The sequence below is a fragment of the Eptatretus burgeri genome, chromosome 8 (genome assembly GCF_056783735.1).
Source record: "Eptatretus burgeri isolate ZD-2024b chromosome 8, Ebu_testis_v1, whole genome shotgun sequence".
NCBI lineage: Eukaryota > Metazoa > Chordata > Myxini > Myxiniformes > Myxinidae > Eptatretus > Eptatretus burgeri.
In genome coordinates, this window is record NC_140968.1 from 96,282,371 (window position 1) to 96,300,956 (window position 18,586).

Sequence of the window (18,586 nt, forward strand, 5' to 3'; positions counted from 1 at the left end):
CAAAGGTGGATTCTGGTTGTATAAAATTTTGTGAAACCATGCTTATTCTGTAGAGGAAAATGCGAATGTATCCATATAATAAATTCTGGGTGAAGAAAGACCTACAGTTTATTTTTGCATCAAAAACTAGTTGCTTTTAAAGGAGATTGTTTGCTGGAACATGAAAAAAATTACAAAAATAAACTGGAACGGCACTCAGAGTGCATATTCTTGCCTCACGTGTTCATTCTGAACATCGTTAACTGTTTCTTGGCATGGGTTATTAACATCATCTATCGATAATTCCAGCAATGTGTGTGTGTGTGTGTGTGTGTGTGTGTGTGTGTGTGTGTGTGTGTGTGTGTGTGTGTGTGTGTGTGTGTGTGTGTGTGTGTGTGTGTGTGTGACTGCTGTTTCTCGACAACCACTGGTCCGATCTCATTAAAACGTGCCAGCTATATTGCTGGGGACCTGAGGATGTGACTTTTCAAGGTTTGATATTAATCGGACAAGTCCTTCCCAAGTTATGGCCATTTATTTACGAACCAATGACATGACACGTTGCTGCGGCCATTTATTTACCAACCAATGACATGACACGTTGCTGCATTGGCGTGGCTGCACAGGCCGGTGCACGGCCGGCCAACGATGACGTCATGGGCCATGCCGGTTACATGGCAGCGAATGTCATGGCAAGCAAAGACAGGGAGGTAAACTTGATTTTAATTTGGATTTTAATTAACTCTGTATGTGGAAGTGTGGTTGTCGCGAGAACACGAGAGCGAAGGAACAGCCTGTGTGGTTGTCGTTTCTGGCTCGCAGTTTGAAAGTTTTTTTCCATGTACGGCCATGCACGTACGGGCACGCACGTATGGGCACGTGAGAGCGAAGGAACGGTCTGTGTGGTTGTTGTTTCTGCCACCCGGTTTGAACGTTTTTTTGTTTGTTTGCACCTCCGGGCATGCACCTACGGGCATGCACTTGTAAATTTAATTCTTCATTCACATCCGGTTATCGATTCGATATAAGAAGTTTCAGCTTTTTCAGATAAAGATTTCAATTCAACCAATTATGGCTGAAATCCCACTTCACCAATGACATCATCATTATCACTAGTTAGGGATACCCCATAGGGAGTTGATGACATATGCTAAGTTTCAATTTTTTTCGTTGAGCGGTTTTGGAGAAAATGATCCTGGCATCAAGTTTGATCACATGTTCACTCTTGCCAATGATTTGAATAAATTATTTGTTTGATTTGACGAATATGATTTTACACTAGTTAGGGATAATTTATTGGGACATTTGAGAGAGACTGCGAGGAAAGTGGAAGGGATTGAACTTCGTCATTCTGCAGTTGAAAGATCTTTGAAGAATGTTAAATCTGGTAACGGTGCTGGCCTGGATGGCCTGTCTAGACATATTTTTAAAGAATGTTATCGGGAATTGGTTTCAGTTTCTCATTCAGTTTCAGTGGTCACTGAGCTCACAAGTAGTTCCAAAATTGTGAAAGTGTTCTGTCATGGCACCTGCACCTAAAATACCGAAACCGGTTAATTTTAATGATTATGGACCATTATCTTTAAAAAAAAAATCATTCAATTGGTATAGCATTAACTGTTATACCAATAAAATGTTTTGAAAGGATTATGAGAAATATTCCTGTGGAGCAAACAAAGGAATGTATTTATCTTTATCAATTTGCTTATCAGAAGAGAGGTGTTAAAGATGCAGTTACAACCTTGTTACACAAGGTGTTTGAGCACCTTGAGAAAGCAATGTCTTATACATTTTTGCCAATCTGACCACATTTTGGTCAGCAACGACCACGTTTTGTTTGTACATTTTTCATCGGCTTGTAATACCATTCAGACTCATTCATTGATGGAGAGATTTCAGGGTGTTGGGTGTGATTTTGAATATATGGATAACGAATTTTTGGACGGATAGACAACAAAAAGTTTGTTTAGATGAAATATTTTCTGACTTTATCATGTGCAACACTGCAAGAAGGCGTCTTATCACCGACTTTGTTTACCCTATGTATAAATGATTTTGAATGTGTAATTACTAGCATATCATCATGTTTTATAGTAAAATATGAGGATATTTGTTTTGCTGGACTGATTTTAAACAGTGATGACAAAGGATACAGAGAAAATGTTCATTTCTTTGTCAGTCGGTGTCAAGGAAATCATCTTGTCATTAATGTTGGGAAAACAAAGGAAATTGTTTTAGATTTTAGGAACAGCAGGGAGGATTATCAAGCTTGTCTATTTTGAATGAAAATGTTGAGATTGTTTGGGAATATAAATATATTCAGGAACTCTTATCGATAATAAACTAAACTGGAAGATTAATACAGGGAAAGTAATTTTGAAATATAATCAACGTATGTACTTTTTTGAATATTTGTATGAAATGTTTTAATGTTCATAAAGATATTCTGTTTTTGTTTTATCATGAAGGCTGCAATCCAATCTGCTATAACATTTTGTAGTATTTTTTGGTATGATGCACTATCTTAAATAAACAGAAGGAAAATAGAAAAGTGAGAACAACTGGTAAGATTAAATATTTAGAAGTTTTATGTAAGGATGCTTTAGGTAGGAAATTTCAGCTTGCTATTGACGATTACAGATTGCCTTGTTTAGTCTTTCATTGGTCAGGTAGAATTCAACTTCCACGGGTTAAAACCAGTAGATTTAGAAAAAAAAAATTTCTTTTTATTATGAGGCAATGCAATGACTCCTTTCCTCGATGAGTCTAATGAAGGTGCTGCTGTAAGAGATCTGCTGTGTTTGAATTATTAATTTGGTTTTTACAAAAAATATATATGTATGCTGTTTTAATGACATTTTTTTTTGTTTTTTTTATCTCTATGTTGAAGTTTGTACAGTTGTGGACAGTTGTTTAAGGATTCCTCAAATTGTTTATGGAAGTGGATATCCGTGTTTTAATCAAAGGTATTCAAGTGCCACATGGAGTGCATTGTTTATTGCACATTTATTGTCTAAACTTTACAAAAAGGAGAGTACTATGCATTTTGTTCTGTATGCCAGGACATGTCGTTTAATGAAACCATCGTTTGGATAATAAGTGACAGCATCCGTGCATGTAGACCTAATAGATGTGTTGGAATGATGCACATGCATGAAAACAAGGCCTACTGTTTGATCTGGCAAACTTTGTTCGTGTTCAGGGCTTCAAACGTAGGATTTTCAATGGATGGGTTTACTTGCTTCGTGGGCTTGTGTGTGGCTCATTACAAAACAACTTTTTTTTAAACATTGCACACCATGTTATAACTTTTGTAACAAAATAATAATTAACAGCTCAAATTGTTTTAGTTGTGAACTGCATAGATAATCCACTCTACAGACTTTGTTATTTGGTATATTTGGTATATCACACCAAATGTGAATTGTTATTTGGTATCCTGTATTCGGATGCAAGTATAGCTGAATCCAAGTGATCTCTTTTTATGTGAAAAATGGATTCGAGACCTCATGCTAAAACATGAGGGGCTCAGTAGAGTTTATTGGAAGAGCAATTCCTAAAAAAATTACGTAGAAATTAGTTTTACAGCTCGTATACTAGGTTACATCACTGGAGTTATAAGGATAGCTTAAAGGTGTGTGAACTTGCCTGGGTTTGAATCTCAACCCAGCTATAAACTGCCACCCTGGTGTTTCACAGGCAAGATGAAGCATAAATGTGTGCACGGTCCATTGGAAGCAGGCTAAACCAGAGGACCACGTTTGCCAGCATTATTCATTGATGGATGTTAAAGAGCCTGTATGCTCTCTCACAAAGTTACATTTTGAATTACATTTTTAATTGGTTTATATTTTTAATTCCTGTCATTCAAGCGTTAGCCCTGGTCAGCAAGCTTCTGAAATTCTGTAGCCGAACCGTTCCTCCAGGCCGATTCAACAAGAAGGTGGGAATAATTGAGGGCAATAAAGAAGATGATACCTGTTACTTCATCTACTTCTGTTTATAGTTATATAGCCTGTTAATCTTAAACAGCAGGTTTTGAAACTCATTCAATTAACGTTATACTTTCAAAAGGAGAAAGAGTGTAGAGAGGAGAAAGAGAGTGTAGGGAGGGGTGAGTGGACAATTCTTGCTTGTTTCAAGCTATGAGATACAGCATAATGTATTGTGATGTTTTGATTTTACACGTTGTGCCGTTTATTAAAAATTGTTTATGTGCTTGGGATTATGGGGTGGTTAACCCTGAGATTGCAATTGGGGGTTGGGGGCAGATGAGGGGGTGGGGAGATTTTGCTATTGCTTTCGTGACCTGAAACAAGTGTTCAAGATCAACAAGAAAGGAAATTCATTAATCTTATGTATTGTGCTCATGTCCTTTGTGTAAGAGCTTTTCATCCCAAGAGACGGTCTTGCTGTTCACTTCGCTAACATCAAACCATTGTTCAGCACCAGCTGTTGGGGTTCTGCCTCGACAAAGACACAATGGAAGTGATTTGAACCGTTATAGTTTAATCTTCTAGTAAATTGGCAAACAAGCATGGATGTGGCAGAAATTTGTACTATTTCATTTCGTGAAGGTTTGACAAACCTGATCCCCAACCCTTTGAAGCATGAGTCAGGTTAATCCAGAGTCAGAAACAAGCAAGAGCTGGTCATATCCGATAAGTTCAGCTCGAAGACACAAATAAGAAACAATAAAGTCGTGCCATGGTATGGAAAGAGTTTATCAGAGCCTGGGGCGAGGAGGAGAGAAAGCAAAGCACTGCAGGGAACATGAGTGGGTGAGCCCAAGAACATTGAGGCCAGAGAGAGGGAGAGGGAGAGGTAGCAGATAGCATGAATGAAACTGAGCCCAAGAACAGGTTTGGCTCCAATTTCCTGCTTTGTGCACATGCACAGTTCAAACTGTTCACTGAGTGGATTAAATAGAGTGATCGTAATTGCAATGGTTAAACTGCTCAACTGTTCTTGCAAGAGGGTCACAATGAGTTGGTCAGTAGGACCATTGGAGCCTTCGTCCATCCATAAGATTGTCAAATGACTGGTGGGGTGGAGTGGGAGGAAGTGATCAATCCTGTGCTCAGGGTATATGGAAAGCTAAGCCACACCTCCAGGAGGCGACGCTTAACTGTAAAGAGTTAGGAAGATATGGTTAGTTTTAATATAGTTCCGTCCCCTCACCCCGCTAGCTGTTCATTAAAAATTTTTCATATTTTTACAAAAACGAATTTATTTTACTAAAATTAAGTAATACTGAATGCAATATAATTAATAAGACTAAATTATGCATATGAAATTATATGTATTTACAAACAGAATGATAAATAATCTAAACTTGGGAAATCTCCATATATAGACTAATGTTGCCTGTCTGTCCCACCCTGAAACACAGAAATGCTCCTGAGAGAGAGAAAAAAATGATTCAGCAAAACTTTCTTCAAATTTATGCGAACTTACTTGAAAAATATAAATTTTTCAATCAGACAAAAAAAAAAAAACATGACTGCTGCCTGAAATTTTTTTTCTTTGCTGTTAAGAAATGTGATGATTTTCAAATTTACCACGTCTCTCTACATCTCGTATCTGCATAATACACTTGTTTATCCGTCCATTTGTGTGTAACATTCCATCCCACCCATTGCCTGGCCAACAGTCCTTTCCTCCACCCACAATTTCAACCTGAAAAATCATACCGCCGCCATGTTGGTGCTATGCGAAGCCAAATACATTTTTGGAGTTGTCATATTCACAATCGCAATGCCTTCCCTGTAAGTTTTCCCTTCAGTCTAAAATGACCAAACCAACTGTTAAAAGGATCATCAAATATCTAAAGGTTGGAGCTAAAAAGCATCACAGGCCTTGTGAAGGCCACAGGAAGTACGCCTCTTAATTCAGGCTTCTGGTTGTCAGCCTTTGGGTAAGTGCAATTGGAATCTTTCCGAGCTATATCACCCCGATGTATTATATACGCACATAAGCAGTAGGCATGTTTTTGCTTCGAACCCGGGTGATTTTTATATTAATTTTTTGGAGTGTTCGAGGCAGCGGTCTATTTTAGACTATTTCCTCTTAAACGACTAGACCAGGGATCATAAACCCATGTCATTGTAAAGGTCTTTTTCCAAGGAGTTTTGGAAATCTCGCGACATTGTGAAAGAAAACATCCGTCATTACTTACTTTTAACGATGTGTACAAAGTAAGTCTCTGATTTACATCATGGATAAACACTGCAACGTTATAGGAAAGCCATATACATTATATATTTTCCCATATACATGGTGTTATAATGGGGGAATGTGTTGCCAGGGAAAAATAAAATTTTTGGTCACCCTAACTTAACTTAACCTTCACTTAAGTACATATTAGAGGCAAAAACTAAACAAATCGATATAGAACACGATTGAAATCATGCATGTACACAGACAATTTAATGGTGTGGGCTGAGATTAAAAGGACGACAGGCAGAGAGACGAAAGTGCGACTGTGCTTCGGTGGAACGTCTGAGCCGGCTAAGCGATGTGCGATGTGCTGGTACTCCCACACTCCAAATGGCGGTTTGATCAGTTACCGCACCAGACGTGGGGTGCTTTCTGTATGGAAGATAACCGTCCTGAATCCAATCTGTCCTTTAACAGAAGATTAATAACGAAAGCCGTTTATAATCACGGTAAATCAAATTGCTAAAAGACCAAGTGACTTCATGTGCATATTTAATATGTATACGGGGAGGGAGAACAAGACCGGGCGTAGTGGTGTGCGCCTGTAATCCGGATACTCGGAGGCTTGGGTTGGAGGATCGCTTGATGACAGGGGATCTGCACTGGGCCGCGCTATGAGAGGGTGTAGGGCAGCTCAGAATCATGGCGAAACCCAATCCTTATCCCTGTGTTGTAAGAGGTGACCAGGGTTGCGTCAGGAAGGGCATCCGGCGTAAAACCTGTGCCAAATCAGTATGCGGATCATACCGGATGATCCGCTGTGGCGACCCCTAATGGGAGCAGCCGAAAGACGAACAACACAAGGGGGAGGGAGAACGAGGATACAAAATCATTTATTTCCACAGTTTATTCACAAAGATACGCACTCTCGGTATCGGACAAATGGAAGAACACTCTACTGTCGGACCCTGACATTCACGGTCCCGCTATTCGCAGACCCTTTGTATTCACGGAACCCACGCAGGTCACAGACCCCACGTATTTGCAGGTCATAAAGTGTAATTTTCTTAACACTTCAGCACTGGTCTCCTTTATCCACCACCGCTAATATTAATTCAGCCCGGGAATTCTTCCATAGAAAACTGCTCTCTCTTATGCACAGATTCATCCCATCTCGTCTTCAATTAGCTTCCCCATCCTCCCGCTCTTGGTTCTCTGAATCCTGTGGTGAGGCTGTTGTTTTAAAACTACTTGCATTCTCCTCCTGGTAGGAAAATCCGACTGAAGGCACCCTCAGATCATGCCACAAAGCCACCAACAAGTGTGTATCTACCCTCGGGAGAGCCAGAAAACAACATCTGTCCAATCTCAAGAATGAGCTTTCAAACTTGTCCCCCTCCACTAAAACCTGGTGGCACCTTGTTGAGTCAGTCTCTGGTGTATGCTTTCCTTCAAAATCTTGCGTCCCTACCCCCTCCCTGTACCTGTCATTCCCAGTCATACCAAATTGCTTCTGAATTCGGTGTCTTTTGCACCTGAGAATGAGGAAAAGTTTCTGGTAACCCTCGACTCTAACTCTGCAACTGGACCGGACGGCATCGGTGCACATGTCGTAAAAACCTGCTCCGCTGCTCTTGTGCTTCCTCTCTCTCTCTGCCCTTTTCACCCTGTCATTTACCCTAGGTCATGATCCATCTGTTTTGAAATCAGCCAACATCACAGCATTACTTCAAAAAGGTGCAAAAACAGATCCTCTTGACCAATAACTTGCTTTCAATCATCAGCAAGGTCATGGAATCCATCATCGCAGTTGATATAAAATCATTCTTTTTCTCAAACAGCCTCATCTCAGATCATCAAATCAGATTCAGATCTGGTCACTCTCCCTTGGACATGCTACTCCTATTCTCCAAACAATGGTGGAGGCCCTCACTATCAGACATGAGACCAGGGCTGTCTCTGGCCATATATTGTCATTTTTATACAGTGTTTCATTCTACCTTGCTCTCCAAACTCTCTTTCCTATGGCATCCAAGACCAACTCGACACATGCCTGCCTGACTTCCTTTACTCTCGAAGTTAACAGCTCGGCTCTCAACGGAATCTTTTCATCTCCTCTCCCTGTCAAGGCTGGAGTACCCAAAGGCAGTGTTCTAGGCCCCATATTATTCTTCATCTTCATCAATGATCTCACTGACTGGAAAATCCTCTTTATGTCTTTCATGATGACTCCACTCTGCCGTGACATCTCCCATCCTTCTGACAGACAGGCAGCAGCCTCTTCCCTCTCCTCAGATCTTGACAAAATCACAAACTGGTCAAACACAATTTTGCTTATGTATCCATACTGTCCACCCTTTGTGTTCTCCCTTACCCCTCATCATTACCTGCATCCCTTCTTTGTCCATCTCCATTTACTTTCTCCCTCTACCTTGCTGTTGTTGTTTCCCCTTTCTCTTGCTGTTCCCTTTGTTATGTTGTGTCCTGATTTGTTCTGTGTTATCACTCTTTCACGAATAATCATAATAATTTTTAAAACTTCAAAAAAAAGTAAACAATAACAACAACAAAAATTCCCTGACATTCGTGGCATTTTGCAGGAACATATCCCCCACAAATAGCGGGGTCCAAGAGTACTTAAAATTTTGAACGACGTTATATTGGAACAGCATGACTTAATTCAACTATTGTCCCATAATGTGTTAACGACGTTCTATCGAAATGATGCAAATAGACTCGACGTAAATCAGCAACTTACTTTTGCATCAGGAAGAGATAATTAGTTTAGAGTCGTTTATTGGTATATTTTGGCTGCTTATGGTCAATTGAGAGTTGCAATTCCATGGGATTTCCACGTATCTAGTGGGATTGTAAGTTGGAGAGGAGACTGTGAGGGGTCATGCCATGTCAGATTCTGTCGCTGTTTTGATTGCAGTTTCTGTGTTCTGGTGTGTGTGTGTGTGTGTTTGTGTGTGTGTGTGTGTGTGTGTGTGTGTGTGTGTGTATGTGTGTGTGTGTATGGGGTGGGGGAGAGGGGAGTTGAGGAATTGTGGTGGGGGTGGGGTGGTGCTTTGAAGGCTTGGAGTGGAGAGGGGTTGAAGCCTTAGGGTTGGGAGGGGGATTTTGAGGACTTGAGGTTGGGAGGCAGAGGATGAGGATTTGGGGTTGAGGAAGGGGTTGTGGGATGATTATTTGGGGTGGGTGAGGTCGGGGGGTGAGGTGAGGTCGAAAATCCGACGGCGCTCACTTACACTTCCTCACTCATCGGCGGTCTGTCGGCGACTGACAGCTTCTGCAGGCGGGAAAATATTCACGCATACGGATTAGGATCGCCTACATACGTGCACCAAACCACGCCTCCCTAGCTTCATTTGTTTACGCACAAAAAATTAAGGTTGGATACTTTTTGAACACACCTCGTCTACGAGTATAATAGTCTAATGCTGTCTGTCTGTCTGTCCACCCTGAAACATGGAAACGTTCCTTGGAGAGAAAAACTTATGAAGTAAAAGTTGCTTAAAATGAATCCAACCTTGCAGGAAAATTATGATATAAAAACAAAGTTGTACACAAGAGATTGCATCTTCACACATATAAAGTGCAAATAGTGCAACCTTTAGAACTGAGAACCTCCCGTGGATGGATTGGATATGGTGTGGCAGTCCCCATTGGCCTCCAAGGTCTATTGATGCGACACCATTCGACTTATTCATGTGGGTGTATATCAAGAATTGTTTTCCAAACCTCTGTTGCTGACATTGAAACACTTCATGGAAAGATAACCAATTTCATCAGCAATGTGATGAGGGATATGCTAGCCAACGCGTGAATTGAAGTGGATTCTCGCTTGGATGTGCTTCATGCCACTCAAGGTGCACATGTTGAGGTGTACTGAAGAACAAAATAAACTTTATGAATTATGTGACAAAATGCAACAAACCACATCATTGTATCTCTTTTGGTTTCGTTGTAATATAATTTTAAGACTGGAACAAGACTTTGTGGACAGCCTGTACTTCGTTCCTAACCCTAAAATTATGTTCATACAATCCATGGGAAGTTTAACTAATCAAATTATTTGAATAAATCAATAAGTTGTTTAACTCATTTTCCTCTTCTTTTCTTTATGTGCCAGGTGCACACAACACCTCGATCCATTTCTTTTTGAGCCTCCTAGTTTTGATCTCTTTCAACCAGCGCAAAAAATTTAAGGATTCCTTTTTCACCTTTTTTTTTTACCACCGGCTTCTGCTCGTACAAACTAATACACCCCGTTAGGTCAATGGCAAGTGACACGAACCATCCCTACAACGGTGAATCATAAACATGACAAAATTTACCATTTTCATAATACCGTATAAACAGTGAAAAGATTGATTTTAAGGGAACAACATTCATTACCCAAGAGTTTTTATCCATTTATTACATTACAAGGCATTTACATGCACAATTTTTTTTAATCCTCTTAATTGCAATGATTCCTCAAAATACAGATTCTTTTGGAGAAATTCAACAGATGTAGAAAAAAAAAGAAAGAAAAAGAAAAAAAAGAAAAAAAAGAAATGCACTTATAGACACTTTTTTAAAGTATTAAAATTCGATTTCTTAAAAGAACATGCAGAGTACATTTACATACAACCGAAATGCAAAAAGAGTTCAAACGTGCAGTGACGGATATCTGGTGAATGTTTTGCTTGTGCAGGCACGTGCAAACGCACGGAATTATCAGGCACGTATTAAAACCAGAGTGCTTTTACAATGCGATGAATGTTCAAGGAAATGAAAAGCAATGACACTAACTTTGTGCACGAAAACATCACATGTAATATTTAATACACGATTGCATCATGCAAATCGTTGAACGAGTAAAAAATAGAACACGTTCTTCTTTACCATAAGTAATGAATGATTGAATCCAAAACTATGAACCTTTCAGAAACCCACTGCAGACTGTTCTATCCCTACCATGCGATGAATTCACCCAGAGACAATTTATGTAGAGGATGAATGGAGTGCTCGAGATTGGCATTGAGGAATACATTTCTGTGCTTATCAGGATCCTCCGTACTACAAGGATGTTCACTGGTCTTTCGTTTTAATAACCTAGAAGCCTCATGATAGTTAAAGATTTACTTACAGTACACGCACATGCTCGAGTAGTTAGGACCAAGAGATTTTTTTTTTCCTGCAATCAGATCAACCAAATTTCAATCAGAATAAGGCAACGGAGGTTTTACGTCTGCAATGAACCTGCCGCCTGTCAGTCCGATAGATCTCTAATCCAAATACACATGTTAGCAATTTATTGCTCAAAATTTGAGCTGTTCTCATCATCTCATGTCAGTTGTACGAACTTTGAAATGACCTTTCGCAAAGACTACTTGAATGTTTTCTAATTTGCAAAAAGTATCTGGTGAAGGTTGTCATGTTGGACAGGATAGCCTGTAAGTAGCAATGACGCTTGCATTTGAAGCAGCTGTCGAGTCTGGGTTTGATTCCCAACCCAACAATAAACTGTCAGATTTGTACTTCACAGGCAGGGCATTGCATCACAAAGTGCGTCATCCCTCGGATGCACATTAAGCCGGGTGTTCCCTCTGCTAGCATTAATTTGTGGATGTGAAAGATTCCATGATGTCTTTTATGAAGAGTCAGCGAGATATCGCCAACAACTGAACAAATTCCAAATGCCTGCCCTTACCAGCTCTCGTCAAACATCAGGCCTGACAAGTCAGATAGTAAAGTACGATGGTTAAGCATATATGTTCCACGAAACAGCACCAACATATTTTGAGATGGAATGCAAGAACAAGAAGATTTAACGAAAGTTGTCAATTATGTTATGAACTCATATTGGAGAAGGGATGGGGAGGGTGGACATGGGGAATGTTCTTTCATGCGACTTGGTTGAATCCACATCGAATTTGATACCCTGCTTTATTAATATTAATATAAAATTCAGTGAGGGGGATATTTTGGTGGTGTTGTAAGGGGGAGGTAGCTACTCAGTGCACATCACCATTTTCCCGGAGGGCATTAAGAATCATGCAAATGTGTCAACTGGCACAACGTGTATACCCATACCGGGCAGGGCAGATAGGTTAACCTTATTAAGTCATGAGTGAGCAAGCTGGAATTAAAACTGGCAATCCAATCGTGACAAAGGAAATCTCTTGAATCTAGATTGGTGTCCAGCAGCTTAGAATCCAACTCCTAAAATACTCATTTGAAAATCAGCATCAAGGAGTTGGATTCAGTTGGACTTGAACTTACATCTTCAATGGTGCCAGCTCAGTGTCCCGACCACTCAGTCACAATCATACCCATTGTCGTTGCTCAGCTCATTAAAATCTTCCTTCATTGATGCAGTCTCAATTAGAATCTTTCAAAAATAGTTTCACCAACGATTGAAACCTTTACGACACTGCATGTTGTTCACTCATCAAGCCTACAACAAGAAAGAATGTTCAGTAAGTTGGTGAGAATCTCTGCCATGACAGGCAAGAGCCGTGGAAGATCTATAAATTATGATAACAGTCAAAAATCACCCTTTAAAGGCAATTATGGACAAATTAAAAAAAAAAAGAATTTCAATGTTACTTGTGAATGAGCCAAAACATTGAGCAGGAATTTCAACACGAATAAGTGCGGTACGATATTGATTGGTGAGACCTAAATCCACAAAAGATGTTGACATACTCAAATAGTTCTGGCCTTGTCGCTGCTCCTGAATTTTAAAAATCATAACAAAATAGTAAGTAAATACGTGTTGTTGTGCTTGCTGCCTATATTTGTCAACAAATAAATAACAGATTGATAAATGCGCTTCCTCCAGAATACTATCTGTGGATAGACAGACAAACATACACACATGGTATATTTCTGTGTAAAATAGTCACCTGTATTAGCTTGATTGACTGGGAGTGGAGGTAATGGGGGTGGAGGGGGAAGGGGAGTGGGTGGTAAGTGCAGCACATGTATAAATACAGTATAACAAAAATAGTTGGGATACTTGCTGTGTAAAGCTGATAATATTTTGGATGTATGCAGCTTCAGTTACTTCACTTTTCAGTGCCACATTGACATAAAAAAAAACTTTATGATCTTCCATGAAGCATCAAAGTTGTACTCATTTCAAATCAAGTCCCATTTTGGCATCTGATACACAAGACCTCAGCCACTGCCAAAATAACGAGGCACTAGAAGGCTGTTGGGAAAGATGTTGGTCAAAAGAATTCCAAATTAAGTATTGGAACCTTGAAATGAAACCCAGAAGTAATCTCTAAGACCTCACTGGACTCCTCTGTGGTGCCAGGTTTGATCACTAAGACATGGCTCGCAGTGAAATTTCCAAAAAAGAAAGGCAGGCACAGGTGCGTCATGGTAGACCAGGTGACAGAATGGAAGAAGTGTGGTTGAAAAACCTTTTGGTTGAAATTTGTTTTCACTCCCGTTGACACCATCAGCGTTTTCCTTTACTCGGTCGAGCTTTTCGAGATAAAAGAGGCTGTTGATGCTGGGATGGCAGTCTCACGATCCAAGCTCCTAACATAGTGCAGTTCCTGCCAACAAGCTCGGTTTGCCACCACTCCCATAAGCATGGGCTGCAGACGTTCATTCACCTTCGCCAGTGCCTGTAAAGATGGCAGGTACCATCTCAGACAATCAGCATAGCTTTAATATTTAATAAATTGCTTTCCATACTCCTTTTGGATTCGATTTTCTGTTGTTATTTGCATTTCACCCTAATTCACATGTTCATCTTTGAAACATTACATGTGAAAGCACATTTTATCTGCAAATTAACATTCCCAGATGCATCAGAAAAACATCACAAACTGGAACGGCGTGCATCCTTCCACCGGGCTGAACAGTTTATGTTTTGTATCCCACCGATGGGCCGGATCTGAATCCAGACGTTAACCACAATCTAATCGACTTGTTCTTGTCACCTACCCAACTCATCCACCAAGTATCGTCCAAATCCGTCCAAAACTTTTTGAGATATCATGATACATATCGTTTTTGTCCCTGTCCCATAATGGTGAAGAATCGCTTAAAAAAATTCCAGTATCCAGATTCGGATCTTCACCAAAATCGAATCGTTTTGTTCTTGTCAGACAACCAACCTGTCCACCATATTTCGGCCGAATCGGTCAATAACTGTTTGGCATATCCTGCTCACAGACAGACAGATTGACAGACAGTGGTGAAAACATCATCTCCATCCACCTTCGGTTGCGCAGGTAATCATGTGAAGAGGGTTAGCATAATGGTGCCCTTGTGACAGAAATGAAAGTTGATAAACTTTGAACAAGTCTTCCCAAATGTTTGATGGACACATTGTCTACTTCAAGACATAAAAGCAACAACAGCTGATGAGTTCTTGAAAATCTCGATTGTATGGGAGAATAAGATAATGGGGAATAAGGATCCCTAATAAGAATTCATGGCCATACATAAATACTCGAGTACATCTTTGTACTCGAGTATTTATTTCATCACATCACCTCCACAGATGGAATTTCAAAGACAGCCCAGCATGTGGTCATGCCCCATGGAATGTCTCAGTTCTATACTCTCTCAGAAGGACGATGGTATTACCAAACCAGCTTTCCTTGCAAATAAAGTACACCGTGTGGTTTCCCATTGCGGCCAAGATTTGAACCTGAAGTTGCAGGATGACAAATCAGAAGCTCTCCCAGTTGAGCTAAAGAAGAACCTCAAGTTCTTCCTTTGTATAAAGCACAAGGCTGTAGGTATCATCATTGGCTGGGGGCTTGGCTGTTCTGCTGATGTGATGGACGAAATCAGGCCCTCTGCTGGTTTTTTAGGACAGGAATTTGGAATTTGTTCAGGATACCGGCGAGAGCTTGCCAACTCTTTGTGAAGGACATGGTGGTATCATTAATGTCCACAAACTCATGCTGGCAGACGGGATTCCCGTTTAACATCCATCTGAGGGACGGCACACACATTGATGAAACGCTCTGCCAGTGAAACACCAGGATGACACTTTATAGCTGTGTCGGGATTCAAACCCAGGCGAGACAGCTTAGAGGAGAGTGTGTGCGTGTGTACCTCTAAGCCACACTGTCAGCCCAGAACTTGAACTGATAAAAGTGTACAAGTGGACTCTTTGCTGAGAATCGGAAGCAAACAGTTTGCTTGTTCCACAATGAATGCTGAGTGGCCACCACTGACAAAACAACACAACCATGGCATGCTCAGCCAATTAGAAGCGCTGTAATGAAAAATGCACGAGTTCAGCACAACTGAGAGAAAAACACGAATCGTTTCAAAAACGTCATTTCAAGGTCTTCCATTACAGACAACGAACTACCTTGTTCATCCGTTTTGTACAACCACCTTGTTTTATCTATACCTATTGATATATCGTTTATGTAAGTCAATCTTGCTCAAGTGATGCTGGTGTTGTAAATACGAGGGTTAGTCAAAGAGATTTCCCTTTCTTCACACTGTTTCGGAGCTAAAAGCACAACTCCTTTTCCAATGCCATCAGGAAAATGACCTTCGTTGGGGTTGGGGGAAGGGGCTGTGGGGGTGGGGGGGGGGAGTGCGTGACACTGGCTATAAATGTCAGAGAGAATGATGAACATCTGCGCCAAGTTTCATTCGCACAGGACGATTCCTTCATGGCGGTTGTGGTGAGTACTTTCATTTTAACGTCACTCCCCCTTTTCCAATGATTGAAATAGGTCAAGGCTGCAGACTACAAATATCCTCATCATTGATATTGTTGCTTTTATTGAAGTCATGATATGGGGTTCAAAATTATAAATAAATAAAAATTCACATGATTGAATGGAATCAGGCTGCGTAATGCATCGTAATGTCTTATACATTTGGGCTGGCAGGATGCTGGCAGACCTCATGACAAAACATGAAGGGCTCAGTAGAGTCAATTGGAATAATAATTCCTCAAGATTACGTAGAAAATAGTATAATAGCTAGTATATTGGGTTACATCACTTAAGTTGACAGGATAGCTTAAAGGTGTGCATACCTGCCTTTGAGCTATCTTACCTGGGTTTAAATCTCAACCCAGTTATAAACTGTCATCCTGGTATTTCGCATCAAGGGTACTTCATCAACCTGTGCGTCGTTTGTCAGAAGGACGTTAACTTCGGTGTCCCATCTGCTGGCATTAGTTAGTGGACATTAAAGATCCTATGTTGTCCTTGGCTGAGAGTAGGTGAGTTATCGCTGGCACCCTGGGCAAAATTCCAAATTTCTTGTCAACCATGCAGGGGGCATCGGCAGGATCATCACCCTCCCAGCAATGAAAACCAGCAGCCACTTGCTGCATGTGAAATGAAATCTTTTACAACATAGACAGATTTTAAAACTGAGAGAAGTGAAAAAGTTCACTTAGAATGCCATCTCAGGATTAGCCAGGAATTAAAAAAAAAATTAATTAAAAACCCATCTTCATTCTACATATACAAAAAGCAACACAAGAATAATGTTCCTCACAACTCTTCTCACATTCCCTTGACCCACAATCTGCTTTTCTTTCTCATATTTATTTTCCTCAATTTCCCACCACTCTTTCTCGTGTATGTAATGTCAAAATGTCTCTTTAAACAGATGCCATGGCCTCCTAATGCAAGAATTCCCTTGCCTAAGGCTGGGTTAACATTGAACATTAAGCTGCATTTTCTTTTGTTGCCGTTTCTCAATTTTTATTACAATGGAGGAATACATTAATCTCAAAAGTCACCGAGCATGGATATGAAATAAAAGTTTCAGAGAATCGATGTTTTTGGCACAAATTATTCAAAAAAAAAAGAAGAAAGCTTTATTTCAACATCGTTTTAAAATCCAACTGTTTGGCTGTTCTTCGGCACCTTTTACTCGTGGAATAGAATGTAGTTTGTTACCTCTGCCACCGAAGGCAGATGGAGGTAATGTTTTCACCTCTGTTTGTCTGCCTGATTGTCTGTCTGTCTCTCTGCCTGTTTGACTGTCTGTCTGTGAGCAGGATCGTTTTTGACGGATTCAGAGGAAACTTGATGGACAAGGGTGGATTGTTGATATTTTGGTGAAGATCCAGATCCGGATCCTGGGACGAGAATTTTTCAAGTGATTTTTCACCGTTGAGAGATATGGGTCAACCACGATATATAGCACGATATTTCAAAAAGTTCTGCACTGATTATGACGAAACTTGGTGGATGAGTTGGGTAGGTGCCAAGAACAAGCCGATTCGATTCTGGTTCAGGTCGAGATTCAGACTATCAGTGGGATACAACACGTAAACTGTTCAGCTTGGCGGAGGGAGGTATGCGCTCTACCAAGTGCCATTCTAGTACTTTTGTGTTTAAATAGTTCATAAAGTTGCACGAGTTTTAAATTGTTTTTAAAAGAGCTGTTCTCAATGGATGTTGAACCGAGTAAGGTCAAAAGTTGTGTGCCCAAGCAACCATTCTTAGTGTGTTTGTTGTATATTACACTTCACTGTAAACAGGGATCACTTTCTTTACTTCCTTTTTTAATGGAATGCTTGTTTTTCTTTTCCCAAAAGCCTTTCTTGTTTTATAAGAAGTGGATTTTGGCTGCTGAATCATCAGAAGCTCTTTCATCGTTTATGTTCTCCGTGGTATACAGCGTCCGTAACGTTTATGGCACCCTTGAATGTTTTTCTTTTATTGGGAGATAGTAACGGCAAACAAATAAATGAATGACGTGCTTTCATGAAATTATTATTGGGATTCTTCTTTCGAGACTGCTTTCACTTCACAACTTTTGAAAACCTCCCATTTCCCATCACAGCTGTTAGTGTTGTCCATAAAGGTTCTCTCAAGAACATGAGGTGTTTAGACAACTCTACAAACAACACGCCCACAATAACTCCGGAAAAGACAACGTTTTTCACTTTAAAATACAGTCTATAAAAAGTTGGAATTTATTGGATTATATTGTGAGAATCTTGTTCATATAACTTTTTGAACATTATTCTTTGCTCATGGCACCGCAGTACGTCTATGTATTTCCATAAATAATGGAAAATGAAGCAAAGAAGCTTGGACTCTTCTCGTTATAGGCAACAGGCCTGATATTATCATAATACATCATTTTATTTGCCAATTTCCATCATCCTCACAATTCCCCACTATTCTCTGGCCACAGAAGAAAATAAAATGGTATCCAAACTGCTTGAATGATCTCCCTAAAGAGGAAAATTTGCCAAGATGCATCAATTTGTTGGTGGAGTGTATTTGACACTCCACCCTCCACATCACATGTCCCACACCAGCTCTTGCTCTCAATACTGATAGTCTGAGTGAAAGCAGTAGTGTTGGTATGAGCATGAGTGGTGTTTGGCATGCGTTTCATATAAAAGTTTTATGATGGTTCACCAACAGCGACACAGAGAAGAACCCTTGCAGAACTTGCTCCTCCAGGCCATAATTTCTGTGAGTCC

The 18,586-nt window shown here is 40.2% G+C and overlaps 2 protein-coding genes across 6 annotated transcripts in view; one reads left to right on the plus strand and one right to left on the minus strand.

Annotated features, from left to right (window-relative positions):
- Nucleotides 1–10,543: 10,543 nt before the first annotated feature.
- The window catches only part of PDE11A (phosphodiesterase 11A), a 324,082-nt gene continuing 316,039 nt past the window's right edge, over nt 10,544–18,586 (minus strand). Inside the window, exons 21-22 of one of the 4 annotated variants that reach the window (XR_015061190.1) lie at nt 13,563–13,772; nt 10,544–12,586 (exon numbers count right to left, since the gene is read on the minus strand). Coding sequence is in view for 3 of the 4 variants with exons in the window: in XM_085893115.1 (XP_085749241.1) it covers nt 13,614–13,772 (159 nt within the window). In the remaining variant the exon portion in view is untranslated. Of the gene's footprint in view, nt 13,773–17,844; nt 18,586 lie in introns of those variants that run through there. The other 3 variants (XM_085893118.1, XM_085893115.1, XM_085893117.1) reach the window with 3 other exon arrangements.
- LOC147022331 (uncharacterized) overlaps nt 15,724–18,586 on the plus strand; it is a 69,957-nt gene continuing 67,094 nt past the window's right edge. Inside the window, exons 1-2 of one of the 2 annotated variants that reach the window (XR_015061191.1) lie at nt 15,724–15,806; nt 17,144–17,864. The gene's annotated coding sequence lies outside the window, so the exon portion shown is untranslated. Of the gene's footprint in view, nt 15,807–17,143; nt 17,865–18,586 lie in introns of those variants that run through there. The other variant, XM_085893125.1, reaches the window with a different exon arrangement.